We start from the raw sequence: 23,871 nt of genomic DNA on the forward strand, positions 1-23,871 counted from the left end.
ATTTAATAAGAGAAAAATAATATTAAAAAATAAACAATTTATTGTTTATTAGGAAAATCAATTAAATCATAAAACTTAAAAAATGAAATATTATTTTTAAAATCTTTTAGTTTATCAATCATTCTTTTATGTCTTCTTGTGTAGAAGCTAAAAGAAAATGGTTCATCATTGTCACTACTGAAATTTTGCTCTTCATAATTATTTTTTAAAACTTTTCGCAAATCGAAAGAGTCATATTTGTTATAACTCAGATGTGTTTTTTTATTATTCTTATTTTCTGTATTGGGTATGCTATAAAAAAAGTCTTTCTCACGTAATCTAATCAAAAAATATATATCAAGTATTAAATGGTAAATATTAAGGATGTATGGAACTATATAATAAATTTTATATTACTCATAAAAATGCTTAGCAGACAATGGAAATGAATGCAAAATACAGTATATCACACAAATATTTGCAGTAAAAAATGGATATAAATACGACATTAATAAAATATATATAACCATTTTTTATTTAACCTGTACGAGTCTATACGTCGAAGGTATTTTCTTGTAATTTTATCAATTTTTTTTTTTTTCAAAATATGTTGTTCATCATGGATTTCTTTTATTATCCTACAAGCATATGGGTAAAACATACAATAATATAATAAATCAATAAAAGAAAAAGACAAATATATAAGAAATTTTTAAAATAAAAAACATCAGGTCAAATTTTTTAATTTTAATGAATGAGATAACTTTTTGAAATAATTAGAAAAAGGGTCAAGGTTCAATTTTGTATCCTTTTCTATAATAATTTTTATGTCTTTTTTAATACATTCATAAAAATTATTTATAGTGCATCTAAAGTCTTCCTAAAATTAATAAATATATGTATTATTGGTTGTAGGAATTAAAATTCTAATTATACTTATATAATAACATATCTATGATTTTTACAACGCTTAAAAGTTGATTCCTTGCATATATTTATATAAAATAAATGGAAACTATATATGTGAAAATGTGCAAAACTTACTATAATCATTGTGTGTATGGCAAACGATTGGTTGCTCTCATTGGTTACATCAATTGGGGTATCCCCTTTCTAATAATTTTAAGTTACATTAAAAAATGTATATATGCAATATATAATAAAGCATCATAATGCTGTATAATAGTACGAAGTTGTATAATATAAACAATTTAATTTATAAACAAAATAAAACATGTATATATTATGTAAACATTTGAAAATACATATAATAAAACAAATGGTTGCTCTTAATGCAATTAACAACGGCGCTGTAGAAATTAATTCTTATAAAACATAGAATAATATTTCTTAATTATATATCCCCTTTTAATACCTGTATTTTTTTAATTTTTTTTGTTTGTAGAAGGGAATTTTATTATATATATGGAATTTTTATATAAATTTATTGTGTAAAGAGATTTATTCTTATACACACGTAAAATAAAAAAAACAAATGTAACAAAAAAAAGTAATTTAATATAAAATTATTTACTTGTAAATATAATAATGTTCTGATTTTTTTTTTCTTTTTTTTTTTAATCATGTTGTGTAATATTTTTTTAATCCTAGAATTGATCAAGTGTGTTTGGTTAATTCCTATAATAAAAATAGTGTTAAATATGTGTATACATACAACAGGAACTTCATTATATTTCATTATTATGTGTATAAAAAATGTATATGTGCACCATCAAAATAGGTTAGCAATTAGAATATAATAATAACAATAATAATGGCTATTAATGTTATTTTACTTTACTATTAAGACATGCTTTTCTTATCACTATTTATTGGATAAATTTATTACATGTATATATTTATTACTTAATTTTTTCCTTATATCAGATAATAGCTTTTTGTTAGGAAATGACATTTGAGTCCGTTTATAAATATAAGGATCGTATGCCTCGGAAAAATGGTTTAATTCCTTATTTTCATTCTTATAATTATATTTTTTTTGTAACTTTTCATTAATATTTTTATTTATGCAATCTTTATCCCTTAGCATATAATCACTGCTATTATAACTAATTTCACTATTTTCAGTGCTACTATTTATATTTTTATGAGTATCCATGACATATTTCTTAGTATTAGATGCATTTGTATTATTATCACTGATAGAATCACTAAAATCGATACTGTTATATGTGTTAAATTCTGTTATATTACTTTCACACTGCTTTATTTTATTTTTTTTTCGCTTTAAAAAATTATAATAATCACTAAAATGATATTTAGTTTTATATGCGTTCATATATTCCTCATAATTATCATTAGTTGCTTTAATATTTTTTAGATCAAAAGTGCTATATATATTTTGATAATCTTGGTTATATATTTTTTCTATATAATTTTTTTTCTTTTTGTCTTTTTTTATATCAGAAGAGCTACTATTATTTCTATTTATGATATATACGTATTTTTTTTTTCTTTCTCTTTTTCTAAAATAAATATTATTATGGTGTGGAAATTGAATATCAATATTTTGAATCATTACATTTTTTGCTAAGGCATGTAAATTATTGCGACGACTATAATTGCCTTTTTTTTTAGATGATAAAACATAATTAGACTTATTTTTAAAATTAGTAGAAGATAAATTATTTTGTTTATCAATGTCATCTATTATATTAATTTCTTTTTTATATTTTTCGTCAAGAAACATCATTTTTTTTAATTCAATTTTGGTTTTATTATTTTCTTCTTGTTGTTTCCGCAAGAACATTTCTAAGTGCTCATTTTTATTTTCAAGTTGCTCATTGTCTTTTACTAAATTATTTATTTTTTCTATTAGATTACTTGTATTCCGATTTTTATCCTTTTCGATTTTTACCGCCTTTTCTAATTCATATATATAATTTTCTTGATTTTCAATATTTTCCATAAGCCCTTTTAATTTATCAATTAATTTTTTGTTTCGACTTTTTACATTTTTTAAATCTTCATCTATACAAATATAATTAGTTCTTAAAAATCTTTTGATATTTATTATCACATTTTCACAAAAATATTCCATAAATTTACCATCGATATTTTTTTCAATATTACTCCATGTATAATATTCATTATGTGTGTTATATATTTCATCAATACAATTATCATATACCGATACATAGTTAAGGTCACCGTTAGTATTGTCTACCTTTTGCTCTAGATCTTTTAAAAAATTATTAAACAAATTAAACTCTCTATATATATTATTTAAATAATTGATACTATTTTCAGAACTCATTTTTAAGTAATATAATTACAAAGCCCTATATTGTAGTAGCTATATTATTAGGGGTCTGGAGAAGCACCAAAAAAATATGTATGTATATTATAAAAATAAATCATAATTTATAGTAACCAGGGGGAAAGTATATATTCCCTATATTTGTTACACACACATATATATATATATATATATATATGTATAACCCAAACAAAACAAAATCAAAGAGTGGTGCTACATTTTTCCCTATAAAATAAATAATAGGGTTATAAGAATATGCAAGTTTTCTCAATAAAAGAAATGTGTAATTTTTATTTGAGACTTTATATATCAAGCATAACTGCATATACATACATTTTCGTATATGGTATATATGTATTTATATACACATATATATGTTACAAAAAAGTATATGCATGCAGACGAAATTCCTACAATACCTTTTAATGCATACTTATGAGTGAAAACCCAAATTATAAAATGAAAAAATGTCTTAATTTAATTTTTTTAAACAATGCTTATCGATTTGATTTTATTTAAATTTTTATATACCAATGGTTATTATATATTGGTGTATAACTTAAAAACAATTATTTATATGCCTTTACATTTTGTGCATTATTACATGTACATGCAGATAATTAATTATTTATTTTTTATATAGAATAAATCGAAATATTATATATTTTTTTTAACTTAATAAAATGTGTTGTAATATCAATATAATAACTTTATTAAATTCATATATACATATATATTTTTTTAATTAATGCTAAATTAATAAATTCGAAATTGAAAAAATAATATATTTTTTTTATATATTTAAACCCTTATTATAATACATAATATTTTACATAAATATAGACACATATATATATGTCTTTATGGGTTATAGATCAAAGGCTTATTTTTATCATTTAAAATTTTGCATTCCTTATTGGGCATATTAAGAAGAATACCTAAATATAATAAAGTATATTATAATAAAAATTGTAAAATAAAAATATACAATAATTTAAATTATATTATTTATTATTTAATTTTTTTATTAAATGAAAATATCGCTTAACAGAGTTGTAATGTGGTATATTTTTGTCTAGAGTATGTAACTTACAATGCAAATATATATATTAAGAATAAATAGATGAACAAATATATAATCATTAAATGGGTTACTCTTTTATAGATATGTATTATGCAAGATATATTCCAAATATTATTTAGTATTTTTATTTATTACTTATTATTTGCTTATATTTATTTCGCATATGTTTTAGCTCTATAACATTACTATAGCGATCAAATTATTCACTATTTGGTTAAAAATAATTTGCTTCTTATTATATTTAAAAAGAGAAAGAATAATTGATATTAATTATAACTACCATAACCATTATAATAAAAATAACCATAGCGATGGTAGTTAAAATATGGTAGCAATAATAATGAAGATAATAATTATGATCCCAAAATAATACTTTGAACTATATTTAAAAAAAATGTCCTAAGCCGAAAGACGGTATATTATTAAAAACTTTTTTAAAAATTATATATAATATAATCAAAGCAGTTTAATATATTTTAAGAGTGAACAAAAATTGTATTAAAAACAATATATTTTATTCATTTATTCTAAAAAAGATGTACATATCATATACATATTGTACACACTCATATAATAATATATATTTATTAATTTGGTCAATATTCAAAAAGGTATATAATGCAAACATATAGCCACTAATTCATAAAATAGTGTTGTATTGATAATATTTTCTCCACAAGATGTTTATATAAATATATATATTATATAAATAAACGGTAAAATTTTATATACATATACTTAAAATATGTAACCCACAAAAAAAAATTTCCCTATTAAAAATATTAATAAACTCGATTGACACACATCCATATATCGAAGTAGATATATATGCATGCATTAAAAATTATAATATACATATGTGGACATATATAATTGAAAAGAAAAAAAACATAATAATACTCCTAAAACGACTAAAGACATATATGATGCTTAATAAAGGTACGTATATACATGTGCAAATAAAATATATTTGTTAATTATTTAAATAGAATATGCAACACACACACAAAAAAATAGAAATAAACATCATTTTGCAGGTATATATATATTCACATGTAAATATGCACTTGGTTATTTTTTTATGTTTTTTTATCATATAGTGCCTAATCTTTTGGAAAAAAAGCGATCGGATTTGTTTTTCGTTCTTTTTTTTACTTATATTGTTTACTAAAAAATTAAACTAATTCATGACAATGACATTCCCTTTAAAGTATAAACTACTGGCTGTTATTGGGCGACTAAGAGGATTCTCTATACATACGAACATAAGGTTCATACATTTAAATGACATAAATGTGGAATTCCACATTAAACTGTTCTATATCTAAGTCTTGATAAAAGAAAGTTTAAAAGCTCTTGAGGGTATATATATTCGATAACTTTTGATGGATATAAACTATGAATTTCTTTATTATTTATGTTATGTATAACTGATATATATAATTCATCTCCAACATTATGTAAATTTTTAATAACAATTCTACTTCCTTTAGATGTTTTTTTTCTCTTAATATATTTTTTAAAATCGTTAACTTTTATATTTAAATGCCCTGTACTTCGAATATTCGATTCTTCTACCCATTGTGGTGATGCATTTTTTAAGCTAGCCAAAAATTCCATCTTCCTATTTTTAATTCTTACACTATATACATCTTCAATATTTAATAATGTATTATTATAATTATTTGAACTATTTTCTTTTTTTATTGATTGATTATCATCATCATCACTTTTCTTTAAAGAGCCATCTGTAACTGACGAAGCGCTGCTCTTATTCCCTATTCTACTTCCCATTCTATTTCTCATTCCTCTTTTATGACCTCTTTTTTTTGAAATTAATGATGTTCTACCCTTTGATTTTATTAGAGTATTTCCCATATCATCTTGACCAAATAACTGTACATTACTCTTTTTCATAATTTTGCTGTCACTGCTCGTTCTATCAATTTTATTTAAATAGATTGATTTTAAGTATTCCATTTTCTTTTTAAAATCCGTTAAATGCAATAAGTTACTTTCAGGCTCCCATGTGTTTTCATCATCTGAATAGCCTTTCCATTTTACTAAGTATATGAAGCCATTTTTTTTTCTTTTAACATCCAGTATGTCACCTATTTCAAATTCTTCATCTGACCCTGTCATTTTAAAATTATTTTTCTTATATTATATTTACTTTTAATTTATTTTATATATTATTTACTTTTTTATGATATACTATATTTCGCTATTTTGTTTTCTTTTTTGTTTTTATTTTGTATTACATATATATTTTTTTTTCTATTATTTTATTTAATATATATAATATAATATTTTTTTTATTGGACTCGCTAAATATATATATGCATATATTGATTATATTTTCACGAAAAACAATGAACTTTAATGGGATATAAATTTTTTACAAAAAATCATAATAATATATAAATCATAAAAATAAGCAAATATAAAAATATATATATAATTTTCCTTATTCTCTTTTATAATAAATAACTAATATACATTTTTATTCCTATTATATTTTTTTCTTAAAAAATATATATTATACAATTTTTGAGGATTCTTTCCTTTTTTTTTAAGAAAAAAAATATACATAGAAATTTTTATTTTAAAAAAATATAATTATATGTTAAATGTTTATGATAGTAATATAATATATATATTTTTTTTATGTCCGTGCTATTTTTTTTTACTATTTTTGTTATTAGAAATTATCTTTAAAAGAGCATTCAAAAAAATATATATATTTTTTTTTATACACATAAATAATAATCGCATATAAATTCAGTAAAATTAATATACACTTATTATACATATATAGTACCCACATAATATAATCATACTTTATTTTGTATTCCCATATAATATTTAAGATACACGTATACACGTTTACCTATGTATATGTGTAAAAATATATATTATATTTATCATTATATACATAAATTATATGCATTTACAACACTTAAGGAAACTAAAATTTAAATGTGGTGGCACACACACATACAATTATACAGGGTAAGTGCAATTATGTAAGTATACCTTTAACAAATAGCATTTGTAAATAAAAAATTTGTAATAAAAATCATTGTATAAAATGTAATAAAAAATTATATATTATATATAAATATCATATATTGTAAATAATAATTGAATTTCAATTATTTTCGAAGCATTTTGCTTTGTTCTGATTGGTTTACTCTTTTTATTCTAGAAAAAAGTTTTGTTTGAACATAAAATAATAGTATAATCTCACAAAGGAATCTGAAATAACTTTATGCAAAGCTGTGTTTTTATACATTCAAGCATATATGATATTTCGAAATATATTTGTATCATTGAAATAGAAAGGAAAAAAAAAAACATATGTAAATGAAATATATATATACAGGAAAATAATAAAAGGTGAAACATTACTCTTATATTTGGTTTTATCGGTGTAAAAATTACCATTTATTCGAGTGTGCTAATAATTTCCTCGTCTTTTTATTTTGATGTAAATCAAAAAATAAATTATCCAATATATATATACAACTTTTTATTATATAGAATTAAAGCTATTATGTATAAACAAATGAATATTACTATGTTATAATACAAGATTATTAAAACATATCTACTTATGAAATATAATTTCTTGGTTGTCATTTAATTTACATACTGCACTTAAGTATTGCAACCTAAATATGAAAATAAAAAAATTATATATACACATATATTATTTGTACATATAAAAAAAATGATTGGAGATACTAATATAAACATTAGGTGGTTATGATAGTATATAAGATGATTATAATTTAAAATATATATTTGTATAAATCATAGGTACCGAATTGAATAATATTTATTTTATTGTCTCAGTCTTTTTCTTCAATTATATTATAATATATATTTTTTTAATATAATAAATAATAAATATTTATTTAATAATTTTATTCTAACTTTTTGTATTACAAATAAAATTTAAATATTCATACATTTCAATAAAAAATACATATATTTTGGTAAGACATTTAAAAAATCCATATATATATTAAATACATTTTTTAGAAAATAGGAATATAATAAAATTAGTAAAAAAAATATATTTGTTTAGTTCACTACCTAATGGGTAGCAGGTTGTGTGTTAAAAGAAAATTAATTTTTTAATACTATAATGTTATATTATATATATTTATATTTTTTTTTCCATTGAATATTATATTATATTTTAATGTGTAATACAAGGAAATGAGGTATACAACTTTTGATATTTATAAAAATTCGTTATAGCCTTATTACAATATTTTACTTGTGTATATTTTTAATTTTGTAAAATTGTTTTTTTCGTTATTTCTAATTATAAGGCTTAGTAAATCAAAAAAATATCCACATATTTTATAAACCTCAATAGAGGTGTAATAAAAAAAATAAAAAAACCTTGTTCTCTCGAATTATAGTAGATTTTTTCATTTAAATATAATTTGTAAAATTATTAGTTATTCATAGTTAACAAGTAATTTTAATATATAATACACCAATCCAAATACCTTTTATAATATATTATTTCTATATTTTCAAGAAATACAAAATTATATATTTTTTTACACCATATTAATGTAAAGTGTGTATATCATTGTGTATGTTGTTAATTAATTCAGAATATTTTAAACGCCGCAACTCTTTAAATAGTTGTGTATATATGCATTTTTTTTTAATTGTTTGGTTTATCAATTTTTTATGTTGTTTTTATATTTTACATAAAATCCAATATGCTCGTGTGCATGATCAAAAAATGTTTTTTTTTAAAGTAATTGCATTCAAAAAATATAAAAATATATAGTTACGGTATTATATTTCAAAGGGAAGTGATATTAATTATTAAAATATATACATATGCTTTCGTAATCATATATATAACAATTTGGATTAATAATATTATTTGTAAAATGATAAACTATTAGTTCTACCAGTGTTGCTGCTTTTCTATTAGATTTGTTGGTTCGATTACTAATACCATTCTACTAGATATGTTAGTTCTAGAATTAGACTATTAAATATTACAACTATTATTTTATATAATTATTATATTGTATTGAGGATCCCTATTTTATTATTTGTAATTAAAATAATCCGCACATACATATAAATATATAAGGTGGAAATTATGATTTGTACTAATTACAATGAATAGTGGAATGCTCGAAATGATGATGAAATATCTCACGCAGAAAACAAAATAAATATTTAAATAAATAAATAAATAAATAAATAAATAGATGAATAAAATATTGGTATAACAGAAATATAATAAAAATAATAATACATAAACATGTATGTGTATATGCTATTCCACTGCTATATCGATATCGAGAGAGAAAAATGTATTTTAAAAAATAAAATATTTTTTTGTGCAATAGAAGTGGGAATACATTAAATAATGAATAAAAATAAACACATAAAAAGTTGTTATTGGAAAATGTGGAAATCATATAGAAATCCAGGAAAATTAATATAGCAAGACATTAATAGCACAATAACAATAATTAAATCGACTTATATTACAGGTTTCGAAAAACGAAATACATAAAAATAAAGGTAAGAAATATAAAAAGTTGTAATATATTTCATATGCCAAATAAAAATAAACAAATCTCAATTTTCACGAAGTGTAAATCAATAATATATTCATATAAAATAAATAAAAGCCCTTCAAATTAGTATGGATAATCGTTGATTATATTTGCTTCTAATATTCGAGTAATCTATTATTCTTTTATGTGATCAAAGTGCATATATAATACTTTTGGCCAATATAATTTGCATTTGTTCATATAAATAAACTGAGCTAAAAAATTCAGTTATAAATAATAATTAAAAAAACGATTTTCTATATATGCCTTTCAAAGGTTGTACACAATAAAAGAAAAAATAGTGGACAATTTTATTTTTATATAGAATGCATCTTTTGCGCAGATTTTTTTACACAACATAAAAAATATTGTGTGTGTTTGCACCTTTTTTTAGAATAAAAAAAATTAATAATTGTAGAGATTGTTATAATGAGTAAGTATAACTAAAAACATATATATAATAAAACAGATTATATGGGTTTATAATGTTTTTACAAAAATAAACATTCAAAAAAAAAATTATGATCACATTTGATTATATACACTATAAGTATTCTAAATATATTAAAGATTATTCATATTTGATCATACTCTTATTTATTTTAATTATTTTTTTGGACAAACATAAAAAATGCATATATACTATTAGAATAGTATAATAATATTTGTAAAAAAAACATTTCCTACAATAAATAATATAAATTATTAGTAAGTTATAGAAATGCTACCAATTTTTTCACTATGTATATGAATCTTAATAATTTAAATAATACAATATGTCTCCTTCATACAGACATATATATATATATATATATATATATATATATATATATATATATATATATATATAAGCATTGTGTATCTTTCTGTTTTTCCTCTTTCTATTACACACATTATATATTATTGTTTTGCGCTATATCTAAAAAAAAATATGAACAAATTGGTTAGTTGCATGCTTATTTTTTATTGTATTTTTTGGTTAAATTATAATTTAAAAAGCTGTTAGCTTACCTTTTTTTTGTTTTCGAAGAAGTATCCTCTTGATTATATCTTTGTCTTTTAGTAGAACTATTATTGTTATTATTATATTCTCCGGCACCTTTTTTTTTTTTTTTTTCAACTTTAAGTTCTAAGGAATAATTATTTAATTTTATATCCTTTTTAAAATTAGGATTCATTAGATCTTTGAAAGGAGTAGCTAAAGGGTATTCGATGTTATTAGTTCCTTGCTTCAAAAGTTCTTGAAATAAAAAGAATGGGGTAATCCATTCAATATCACCATCTTCATAAGTAACAACAAAAAAATTATTATCGTTATCATCTTTAATCTGTTTAGTCACTGTACCTACATATGTTCCATTAGTAAATTCTCTTTGGAATTTTGTTTTGCCTAATTCAATACCAAAAAGTGGAATAAAGTTAATATTTAAATTATTATTATTATTAGAAATGGGTTTATCTTCTTTTTTTTTGTCATCCAATAATATTTCATTTGTAGTTAATAATTCATCATCGTTTTTGAACTTTTTTTTTTTTTTATTTTTATAATCATTATTATTAGAATCTCCATTTTCTGATTGAAAACATACATTGTTAATATCGTTATTATGCGCAGAAATATTTCCATTTTTATATGAAGCATCTTTATCGTTTTTGCAATTTTCCTGATCAGGAACATTTTTTTCATCAATCGTATCGCTGGAAAGATTGGCTTGGTGATAGTTCTTTCCATTACCATCGTCAATATTTTCATATTTTTTTTCAAGAGTTGTATATGTGTTTGTTTGTAAAGTACTGTTTCCGTCTTGGTGACTTTCGAAAGAATTATTCACATATTTATTTTTATCAGTATATGATATATCTGAATGTTGCATAGGAATATTATCATCCGTTTTGTATGCATCTTTATATAATGATATACTTAAACTATGATAAAAATCTTTATTTTCAATATCAGTTTTATTAAAAGTACTATTTATTATATCAGTAGAAGTAATAATATCATTTAAACGAGTCCCTGCCTTTATGTCATTTTCTTTGTTATTTACTAATCCTGTTTGTTTTTTTTTTTTTGTATATTGAATAAAGGAACTATTTAATTCTTGTTTTCTATATTCTTTTATTGTACTTGCGAGTTCTTTTATAACAGATTGTATACATTCACTAGACATTTTATGTAATTCTTCTTCGCCTAATCCATCATTATAATTAGTTTCGAAATGCAATTTAGTTACCCTGCAAATAACAGCCTTTGCTAAATTACCATGTTTTTTATAGCAATTTGAACAAACTTCTAATTTTTTTAAATTAGCATTTAAAGGTAGTGAAGGTTGATGAGTATTTATTCCTTTTTCAAATTCTCTAATTAATGGTAAACCTAATATTTTTTTACTTAACTTCATCATATAATTGTAATATGCACTAAGACCTGCTTCGTCCGTTCCGTTATTATTTTCATCATTCATTTCATTTTTTATGCTATTATTTTTGAATCTTGATTTTCGATTTTTATTTTTAAAACATTTTAAACTTTTAATTATATTATTTGTTTTTTTGTATAACATATTTTCATATGAACTTGTAAAATAACAGCCATCCTTGGAATAAGGATATTTGCCATGTACTGGAATTATCATAGATTGTGTATTGTCATTTTCTTCACAAAGTGCAACACAATTTTTTTCCCCATTTTCACATTTAAGCAAATCTAAACTTGAAGCATTGTCTGTATTTCCATTTTGGGCATCATCATTCATCAATAGTTGTAGTGTATCATCGCTTTTCTTAAAAGTTGTGTTATTATTTTTTGTAAGTTCGTCTTGGTTTTTTTTTTCTATGCTTTCTACAAGATTTTCAATACATTTTTTATTTTGCATTAAATAGTTTATCGTTTTTATTCTCATTTGAAATGTTTGTTTTGCTTGGTCATTATTTAGAAGGAAATCAATATTTTCTCTACATAATAATAAATCATCAATTTTGTTTTTATATTCAATTAATAGATGCAGCTCATAACTATTTTCTATTAAGTTTTTCAACTCTGGGTTTTTTAAAATTATATTATCATCTTGCCCTTCTTCACCTTGTAATATATTGATATTGTTATCAACATTTTCTAAAAATGCATTTATAATTTGCTGATTATTTAATAGATCATCAATATTCTCTTTGCATTGTAATAGCTTTTTTATATTTTCAAAATTATTAATATAATTATCATCATCCAATTGTGTTTCATTATTTTTTTCACAATTATATGAATTTAAATTGTTCTCATTATTATTTTCTAGCATTAATATTTTTTCTGAACTTTTCGTTTTTCCTTGATTTATATTTTTATTATGCTCAATAAAATAATTAATAAGTCTTTTATTATTTTCTTTTTTTATATATTCTAAAAATTCCTTTTGGCTAATTATATTCATAGAAAATTGAATACAACTAGAACAAAACCAATCATAGTTTTCATTAATTTGAAAATTTAATCGATTTACACACTTTAAATGATAAACATGATTACAACCTGAACATAAAATATAATTGGTGCAATCGGTATTAACACTATGCATACATATATTACATGTTGTATAATTCTTTAATAAATTATATTTATCTACAATATCATCGAGACCATTAAAGTTTTTTTCTTTTATACTTTTGATTCCTATTTCATTTAATCTGTGTTCATAATTATTTTTAATAAAATCGTTTAAGCATATATCATTAACTCTATCAAACCATTCAAATCCAAAATCTGCAAAAATTTCTTCTCCTGTTTCTATTTCCACACCTGGAATAGATGTTAATATTATATGTGGCCAACCATCTAAATAAACGATTTGCCATTCAGCATTTATTCTAAAATCATAATTATTAAATATTGAGCAGGTTTTATAATGATTTACCAATGACATTTCATTAAACATATGAGAAGAATCAACCGCATATGTATAATTGTCTGGAAGTATAATTAAATTGTTTAATTCTTTTGATTTATCATTAATATTAAAATTTTTCTTTTCTTTTTTTCTATTATTATTTCCCAATGATTTATTTTTTTTTCCTTTTCCTACGTCATTCACTTTTTCTTTCTCTTTATTTATTTCTTCATTGTGCTTATCTTCATCCAAATTAAATTTATTGCCTTTATAATCATTCCCATTTTTCATATTAGTATATTTCATATCAGAATTGTTCTCCTCAGCACTATTTTCACTTTCATATGAATCAATCTCATTAATAAAGACAACATTTTTCCTATAATTAAAAACTTTTTTATTGAATGTAAGGGCAAATATATATTGGTGTTTTTCCTGGGGAAGATCTTTATTATTTGCTACAAAACCAGTATATTCACCGAATATAACTCTTTCATCAGTTGCATTTATTTTTTCTCCTGTATAAATAACTGAGTAGCAATCTTCATTGCTTGGTGTGCATAATCGTATTGGATGCATTTGATCTTTTAGTTCCACAACTTTAATATGTGGATGTATCCTACCATGTAATATTGTATCATATATTTCTTCATATAATTTTTTATTTCTACTTTTATATATAGTATTATGCTGATTATCAAAAAATGGTGCATGTATAAATGGGGTCCATTCTGTTTTATTATTAGACCACCCACATCCAAAATACCCAAATTTATAATTATATACTTTTTTCATTTTATGACTAAAATATATTCTTTTTATTTTAGAATCTTCAGATAATATTTGAGTTTTTACATGTATTCTTTTTCTTTTTTTTGCAATATCTTCTACTCTACATAATAGCATTTTTTTTTCTTCTAATATTTTTTTTAACTTTTCAATTCTTAATCTTTCTGCCATTTTTTCAGCTCTGCATTGCTTCATATTTGGTTTTATTGTATTCCTATGAAGCAAGTTTAAATCTATAACTATTTTGCCTTGTTCTTCTAATTTTTTTTTTCTTTTTAAATATTTTGAATAATTTGACCCATTATTAGAATAAGATGTATCATCACTTTGATTACCTTCATATTCTTCATCGTTACAAAAGTTTTTTGATAATGTATGCTTCTCATATATTCCATATTCACTTACATTTTTTTCTTTAGATTCTTCTAATATTATATTTTGCTTATTCAACTGTTCTTCTAAATCCTTTTCATTAGTTTGTTCGTGTAAAGATTTGATTTTTGTATCAATTAATTTGTTTGCACCTTCATTTTCGTTTATAATATCAATACATTTTTCATCATTTGAAAGATTATTCAATTCGTTTTGATTTATTATTATGGAAGATAAATTATCTAAAATTTTTTTTTCATTATTTATGTCACCTAAAGCATTACCATTTTCTATTTCTAAATATGGATTATAATCCTCGGGTTCATTTTTTTCACTTTTTTCCTTGTAATTTTCATTTTCGATATTTTCTTCTATTTCAGTCTCCTTTGTTTGGAATTCTTTAAATTTAGATGGACTATCTTCATCGTCATTATCAAAAAATTTATTTTCATTCGCAATCATATCAAATTTTTCAATAGATTTATCAATACTTTTAAAAATGGAATTAGAAAAATATATTGAATCAATTTGTTCTCGTGTATTTTCTAAATATAAATAATCAGGCATAAATGAGTTAGTACTATTCCGAATTTTTCTATTATTTGAAAAAGTACGTCTTTTTCGAATTTTTCTGTTATTACAATAATTTGTAATTGAGTTGCAATCATTTCTATGAGAATTTCGGGTTAAAGATTTATTCTGAGAATTAAATTTTACTTTTTTATTTAAGTTTTTATATTTATTTGAGCATTCCTTCTTTCCTGAAAATTGTCTAGAACGAAGGCTAAATCTTTTAGTTTTAGGTTCATTAGTATTTGGAATATATTTCTCATTATCTTCTTGAATACTATTTTCAGGATTATTATTTTCCATACTATAAACATTAGTAAAATTACTATTACTCATAGCAGTATTATCACAATTACTATTACTCATAACAGTATTATTAAAATTGCTATTACTCATAATACTATTATTAAAATTACTATTACTAATAATACTATTATTAAAATTACTATTACTAATAATACTATTATTAAAATTGCTGTTACTCATAATACTATTATTAAAATTGCTATTACTCATAATGCTATTATTAAGATAAAAGTCATTACTAGGAATACTATTAGTAGTACTATCAGTATTAACAGTATTATACATATTTGATCCTTTTAGTTTGGTGTCTTTTATAAATGGTAATTTATTTTCTTTTGTATTAAAATCTTTAGTATGTTCAAAAATTGTTTGTACGATTTTTTGATTAGATTTTCTGGTTATCGAACTTAATTCTGATTTATATTTATATACTGATATTATTCCATCTTGGTGATTTTGTTGTGATTTAAAAGTATCATTTGAATTTAATATATCGTTTTCGATTTTTTCTTCAATTTCTTCAGTTATATATTTATTTTTATTCAAGTACATATTTTTTATATCATTATTTTGGTCATCATTATATATATGCAATACACTTTTTAAACACCTAAAACAATGATAAATGTGTTCAGGACATTTTTTATCACTTAATCGTTCTTTATTTAATCTTTCCTTACTTAAAAAAAATGAAACATATTTATATAAGTTAGAATTTCTTCGAATTTTTAACCCCTTGATAACTTCATTTTTCCCTTCTTCTGTTAAAAAAGGTTTATAATTTGATCTGCATAAGGCATTACAAATATCTAGAAAAAAATCGACTCCATATGTTTCAATATTATAAAAATATTCAAATTTTTTGCCTTTATATTCATCTATTTTTTTTTTAGATTCATCACAGGTGCAATTAATCTTATTTATATCAATCAAATTTTTTATATCATCATCAATTTCAAATGATATGATAGTATTTTCATCTTTTATTTCATCTAATATTTCATTATCTGTCTTTTCATTGAGATTTAGCATACTAGCTAAACTCTCCAATATTTTAGATTCATACTTGATCGATGAAAAACTCATATTAAAATATGCATTAAATAAATAAATTTAAAAATTAACTTAGAAAAGTGAAAAAAAAACAATAATACTTCTTGTCAATCTGAATGGTATTATTACATATCTCATAAAAAACCATTACTATAACAACTATTGATCAATTTCCGTGATTTCATATTTTATTATACTGCTACAAAATTTGTTGCAAAATAGTTGCCCCCGCACAACACACACACATGTATTGCCCTTGCAAACACTAAACAAATTACGGTTTATATCGTTAAAGAAACTAATTCTGCAGCACGCTTTCTTGAGCAGGTATGAAATATTCAAGGGTATATACTTTTACATACGTGTGTGAAATTATATTCCATAACTCTTTATATGAAATAATATTTTTAATTTGTTCTCCACTATAATTAGCCCTAAATATATTTTAATAATACTTACAATAAATAACTCTTCTTCCTTACTAATATAAAATAGTATTTTTATTTAGTGTATATATATATCCAAAAATATTTATAATCATACAAATTTCCTTTATTATATATTTTCCAAAATATATAATAATTATAATACTTTAGATTTGTGCATATTGATAATACTAATAGCTGTAAATTGTTTTTTTTAAAATAAAATATACAAAGAAAAATAAGGGCATGTTCATACAAAACAAATAATGTTTATATTATAAAAATTATGATATAAGTTAAACATAAAATATAAGTATATAACAATATACTTTTTAAAATAATAAAAAATATAATAAACAATTACACTGCTTATTCATATAAACATTTGTATAGACACAATAAGGTTTGCTTTAATTAATAAATTTATTCAAAGAATATAAAAATATTTTACATAAACTATTGATAAAGCATCAGTTTTGTCTTTTTCTTAAACGTTCATTTCATGATGCATATTCAAAGTATAACATATAAATAAATATAATAAATTAGAATAAAACTTTGAAAAATGAAAAAAATATGGTTGCATTTATTAAAAATATATATATTGCTTTCCTGTCAATTGAAATATTCCTTCATTTTTAAATACATAAAAATATTATAATATAAAACCATTACGGTCTAATATATTCTTAAGTATAGTAATGCATATGTGTGTAAATGTCTGTAAGTATTTATGCATAAGTATATATATTTGTATTTTTATTATTAATATATAAGTTTTTTTAAATAATTATAGAATGCATAACACAATTAAAAATATATGTATATGACACATATAATGATATAAACGGATCCATATCTAAACAAATTAATTAATATAAGATATGATCAATTTCAATATACATAAAAAAAATGGAGTATAGTAAAAAATATTATATTCCTTACAAAAATTATATATATTTTTTTTAATAATAATGCAAAAAACTGTTAATATGATTATATTTCCCCCTATCTTTATTTATATTAACAATTATTATATCATTTTCTTATAATTAGGAGTATAAACATATATAAATGAATACTTATGTATCCATATTATGTAATGTATTATAAGCATACATAAAATACATATAATGTTCACATAACAAAACATATAATAAGAATACAAAAACATATAAATGCATATAAAAATAACCATACATGCATATAATACAAAAATTCATATATATATGTATGTGTTTATACAAAAACACATTTTTTTTTTTAATCATTATAGAATAAAAAAAAATTATATGGATTGTTAACAAAGGTTTAACACTCTAATAACCCAACCGCTTATATTATTTTTGGATTTTTTTGTGGGACGGGTGGATAATTCTGTTATTTTTCGAAAAAAAAATACAAATAACCTTAACACTTCAAGGCATTATAAAAAATATATTATATAAAAATACAAAAAATGAATGATTACAAAATTTAATAGCTGTGTATATGTTTTTTTTCTTTTAAGGAATTAATTTTGAAATATATAAAAAATTGTTTAAGAACAAACGAAAAAAACATTATGCTACATATTTTTTTTTGATGCTAAAATCTGATTTATATTTTAGATAAAATTCATTACAATTATGCAGCATTCTGGGAATCGTATTTTCATTTCCTTAATTACCTATATACTTTGCCATTACAAATAGCTTATTACTATTATTTATTTGTTTGTATTTGTATTGTATGTTGATGTATATATAATATTTCTTAAGAAAATGTATATAATATGCGTCTGTATATGATCATATTCATATTGTGTAATAAGAATAAAAGATATTAAAAATGTAATAATTCATAAACTTCAGCTTTATAAGTCGCTGATATTTCTATTTGAAAAAAATTATTATTATATGGATACAATTACGCATACGCATACGCACACACAATATACAATACTATTGTGTTTCTTTTTTCTAGCATTAATGAATTGGCATTCCCAAAAAATAAAATATATTTTATGTAAAATCACAATTTTAACTATAATGGTGCAAAATATATTTGTAGGATATGTTATTATAAGTTAATTTTCCATTGAAAAACTTACTGGTTTAATATCAAAATAAAACTTCTATCGATCTAAATATATGAATATAAAAAGGTTTCAAATTATTATTGTCTATAATATTCTAACTATATATGAATATATGCACACCAGATTTCCCAATAAATTTCCTAGAGAAAAACATAAATATTATAGTTTGAAATCCCTTGAAGCTTATGATCCATTCCTCTAATTTTTTCCCTTAAATTGCTACTTTTTTTGATGTACTTACACAATAAGATTAAAATATCAAAAAGGTATAATAATAATTGAGTAATATAATTAATACAAATATATTATTATCGACAAAGAAATAAACCTTTATTCGTTTTTTATGAGATGTTATATAGGTATTTATAACTATATCAAACTTCTTTCTCTTAACTTTGTATATAAGTGTGTAATTATTATGCTTTGGCTTGTATAATTTCTAAAAAACGCCTGAATAATAATTCGAATTTTTGTTTATCGAACTTTTCCTCCTTATATAAGCATCTTTTATGTTTTCTTTTATTATCATAATTGATATATACTATAAAATTTAAACACAAAAAAATTAATAATAGAAAATGAACAAATCTATTATTGTATTTCTCGCTCTGGCTTTGTATGTTACGACACTTTTAGCCACACAAAGGGAAAGGAATATTAATAATCATTTTACAAATGAAACTGGTAAATAATACAATAATAATAAAAATTATAAAAACAATAAAGGGTATTTATTTTTAATTATAGTTTTATGTATAAGCTGCTTTCAATTAATTACTACAAATCATTTATTCTGGTCGATTATATTTGTTACACCTTTTGAGGTGTATATAAATATTGTGTAATGTTGGGACGGTGAGCATTATATACCTAATAAAATTATATTAATTTTTAATAATAATAATTTAGATGTAGATCCACAAATAGTTATTGCTATGAATAAACCCTCCATTATGAATAACTTCAATACTTATGAAAATAATGAGGATCAAATGGTAAAAATAATTACAACAAACAAATTTGTATCTATACAAACTATTTTTTCTTTATACAAACATATACCGCTCCATTGTCTAACGAAAAGTTACATAAATAGATAAAAATAAAACACGTATAATAATTATATTTAATACTATCGTAATTTATATAGAACGAAGAAAAAGCTAAGGCAGAAAATTTTATAAGGGCCGGTAAAAATTACCCTCTTTTATTCTTAAAAAAAAATAACAGCAATCATATTTTTATAATTTTGTGTCTTCTTAATGTTATTAATAGCGAAGGAATTCCTACATATAATCGAAGAAAATAAAAATGTAATAGACATTATAAAAAAAAATATAATTATCCATAATACATGTATATATGCATGAAAATAACAGGTTATCCATGTCAAGAACAGCCCATAAGGGATATCTAACTAATTTATATCATTTCCCTCAAAAAAAAAAATCAGGAATTACTAGGATATAACATAGCTAAGGAGCTTGGTTTAGAAATTAAAACCGAAATTATGAATGGAAATGATGAAAATGTTTTAAAATTATTATTAAATAATAAAAATGATGAATTACAAAACACAAAACCAGGTGTCGCACCTGTAATAGTAATGCTGCCCCAACCCTTATCTAATGAGTAAAAATATATATATGCATGAGCCTAACAATATTTTTAAAAATTATAAAATGTTTTGAAATAAAAAAATATAATAATTTAATATATATTATTTAAATATACATATATTTTATATGAATAATTATATCTTAATAATTCCCCATTTTCAAGGGAATTGCTTTACTACAATAATTACAACATTTTCAAGAAAAATGTTAAAAACACAAATAATTTATTATTGAAAGTTTCCTATTTGGAAAAATTAGCAAGTAAGACATACGTAATTCATGACAAAAAAATATATAAGTATATGTGTGCATATATGGATAATATATATTCCCATTATAATATATACATTTACTTGGCCTATTAAATGATGTGCAGAAATTAAAAGTATAAACAAAAACGAAGCTATTGATGAATTAGAACAAACAGCAGAGACTATAGAAAGGGTACTTCAATACTTAAAAAAATAAATATATAAATACTGTGTGGGTTTTATATTTTAATAATCCATAGCTATACATCATATGCAATTTTATATAGTAACTTATATTTATTTCTTATCAAAATTGTATAATTTTGTCTTATTTTTTTTCATGTATATATATAATGCATTCATAAAACATATTAATTATTTAGTGCCTATCACGGAAGCAAGCTATTGAAGACAAATTGGAGGAAATACTACATGCCGATTATCAGATGAACAACGTTAGATAAATATACATTGCATTTATATTATAAAATATACTTATACATATAAGATAATAAAAAGAAAAATATTCAGATTGTACAATAAAGAAATAGTTGATAGCACTTATTATATAGCGAGTAGATATTTATAAATGCACAACACATTATAATATTTTTTTTATTGTTTTTTTATAGAAAAACATTAAACGGTTGAAAGGCGAAAGGAACTTTTTAAATATCAAAATAAATGTTTTGGTATGTTTTCTTAAATATGTTTTTCATATTATATAAATAAATATATAGGGACATAGTTACCCCCAAACATGTATATACATATACACCCCTTTCTTTATTGACAGAAACAAAAGACCAAGAAATTACATCTTGTGAATTAATAAAATATTAATTTCTAAATATTATTGTTTTAAGATACTAAACAAAATAATAACAATAATAAATATATTAAAATTCAAAACCTAATCAAGGTGCTACGAAATGGTATTCTCGTTAATAAATACCCAAAACAATTTTTCATATGTAAAGTTTAATTATTTTATATTTTTTTGTAATTGTACACATTTTAGATAATATTAAACAATATTTTATATCGTTCTTTTTCTATATATTTTGCTATCTGTATATATACAACATATATAATAAGTATAATACCTCGTTTGTGCTTCTTTATATAATATTCCTTTTTTTGTCATTGTTATTATTATTTTTTATTAAAGAGTTGTATAACAAGCTAATCTTAATTTATTCTTTTTAATGTTCCTTTTTTACGTTTTTTTCACAATATCGTTACCTAAATATTCTTTGTAACATTGTAAAATTTATCTACATATATGCACGTGTATAAATATATTTGCGTCATCTTATAATTTTTTTTTTATGATTTCATTTTTTTTTTGTTCATTTTTTTTAATCATACTATATTAAATGATGTTTCGCAAATGTATATTTTCAGATTATGATAAAATTTGTTTTTATTATTAAATATATACAATATATTAGTTTATGTAATTTAAAAAATGTGACAATGCGTTTGCAAACGCAAAAAAGAACAAGTGCTAAAAATTATAACATTGTTATATGAATATTTTAGTTTGTAATTATAATTTTCCAAAAATACATAAAAATTCATAAAAAAAAATACATTAAAGCATAGTAACAAGAACAACAATTAATATAACAAGAAAGTGACAATATAATTATAAGCAAAAAAACGCGCAAAAATATATTGTGTACAATTTTTTAATAATATATATATTTCATTCCCAAATTAATAAAAAATGCCTATAAATGTTATTATCCCAACAGGTAATATTTTTAATTTTAATTTATGATAATATTAAAAGGTTTTTTAAAAACATATTAATTATTATTCTTTTGTTGATGGACAGTAATAACCATACAATATGAACTGTCAACTTGAGAATATTTTAGCTATATTCTTATGCCCATATACATATATATATGCATGCATTATTTTGGACATATGAATTGCATAAATTTTACTATCAATGCAGAGCCAAAAAATCCATCGTCGATTTTTAAATATGAGAGAAAGGATACACCCCCAGCGGACCTTGAAAGTTTACTTGTTTTATGTTTTTTAGGGATTTTAATTGGAGTATATTTTAAGGTTAAATTTACAAATTCATTAGAACTTCATAAATTAAAACAAATATATGGAAAATGAACATATGGCTATATATACGTGTGGAATCTTTTTTACTGAACATTACGGAATATAGCTTTTCCTTTTATATACTTATTTTATCAGGTGATTGAAATAATCTTTATGGCAGTATTTTTCCTAATTTCAATATATCTAACTTCAAATAGCGGGGAAATAAACATTGCGTCAATGCTTCCGATGATTACGTATGCTATTTTTTCATTCCAATACATATAAATATAATAAAAAGAAGAAAACAAAATCACCTTCTACATCATTTATATGTTATACATTTGTTGTTAACATACAGAAATTATTTTCAACAATATTAATGCAACAAATTTATACATCATGTCTTTTAAACTTATATATATTTTTTTAGGATGATTATTATGACATCAACAATGTCAATGTTACAACAGAAAGGCCCTAATAAAGCATAAGGCAGTAATATC

The 23,871-nt window shown here is 21.4% G+C and overlaps 5 protein-coding genes across 5 annotated transcripts; 2 read left to right on the forward strand and 3 right to left on the reverse strand.

The window, feature by feature from the left end:
• Positions 1-38: 38 nt before the first annotated feature.
• Positions 39-3,256, reverse strand: PVVCY_1403800 (conserved Plasmodium protein, unknown function; the record flags this gene model as incomplete). Its single annotated transcript, XM_008624650.1, has 6 exons — positions 39-318; positions 522-617; positions 744-859; positions 1,024-1,092; positions 1,514-1,617; positions 1,846-3,256. 6 exons carry the CDS (start codon positions 3,254-3,256, stop codon positions 39-41), a joined length of 2,076 nt encoding a protein of 691 aa, XP_008622872.1.
• Positions 3,257-5,651: 2,395 nt separating this feature from the next.
• Positions 5,652-6,260, reverse strand: PVVCY_1403810 (heterochromatin protein 1, putative; the record flags this gene model as incomplete). The annotated part of the gene is made up of 1 exon (XM_008624649.2): positions 5,652-6,260. One exon carries the CDS (start codon positions 6,258-6,260, stop codon positions 5,652-5,654), a length of 609 nt encoding a protein of 202 aa, XP_008622871.2.
• A 4,592-nt stretch (positions 6,261-10,852) lies between these two features.
• Positions 10,853-16,953, reverse strand: PVVCY_1403820 (histone-lysine N-methyltransferase, H3 lysine-4 specific, putative; the record flags this gene model as incomplete). The annotated part of the gene is made up of 2 exons (XM_008624648.2): positions 10,853-10,871; positions 10,964-16,953. The coding sequence occupies 2 exons, from the start codon at positions 16,951-16,953 to the stop codon at positions 10,853-10,855; spliced, it is 6,009 nt and encodes a 2,002-aa protein (XP_008622870.2).
• Positions 16,954-20,003: 3,050 nt separating this feature from the next.
• PVVCY_1403830 (conserved Plasmodium protein, unknown function) lies at positions 20,004-22,127 on the forward strand (the record flags this gene model as incomplete). Its single annotated transcript, XM_008624647.1, has 10 exons — positions 20,004-20,109; positions 20,335-20,420; positions 20,576-20,615; positions 20,701-20,738; positions 20,879-21,057; positions 21,208-21,305; positions 21,421-21,488; positions 21,679-21,750; positions 21,928-21,987; positions 22,092-22,127. 10 exons carry the CDS (start codon positions 20,004-20,006, stop codon positions 22,125-22,127), a joined length of 783 nt encoding a protein of 260 aa, XP_008622869.1.
• A 900-nt stretch (positions 22,128-23,027) lies between these two features.
• On the forward strand, positions 23,028-23,859 carry PVVCY_1403840 (conserved Plasmodium protein, unknown function; the record flags this gene model as incomplete). Its single annotated transcript, XM_008624646.1, has 4 exons — positions 23,028-23,055; positions 23,265-23,380; positions 23,522-23,622; positions 23,799-23,859. 4 exons carry the CDS (start codon positions 23,028-23,030, stop codon positions 23,857-23,859), a joined length of 306 nt encoding a protein of 101 aa, XP_008622868.1.
• Between the last annotated feature and the right edge of the window lie 12 nt (positions 23,860-23,871).

This window comes from Plasmodium vinckei (genome assembly GCF_900681995.1).
Source record: "Plasmodium vinckei vinckei genome assembly, chromosome: PVVCY_14".
NCBI lineage: Eukaryota > Apicomplexa > Aconoidasida > Haemosporida > Plasmodiidae > Plasmodium > Plasmodium vinckei.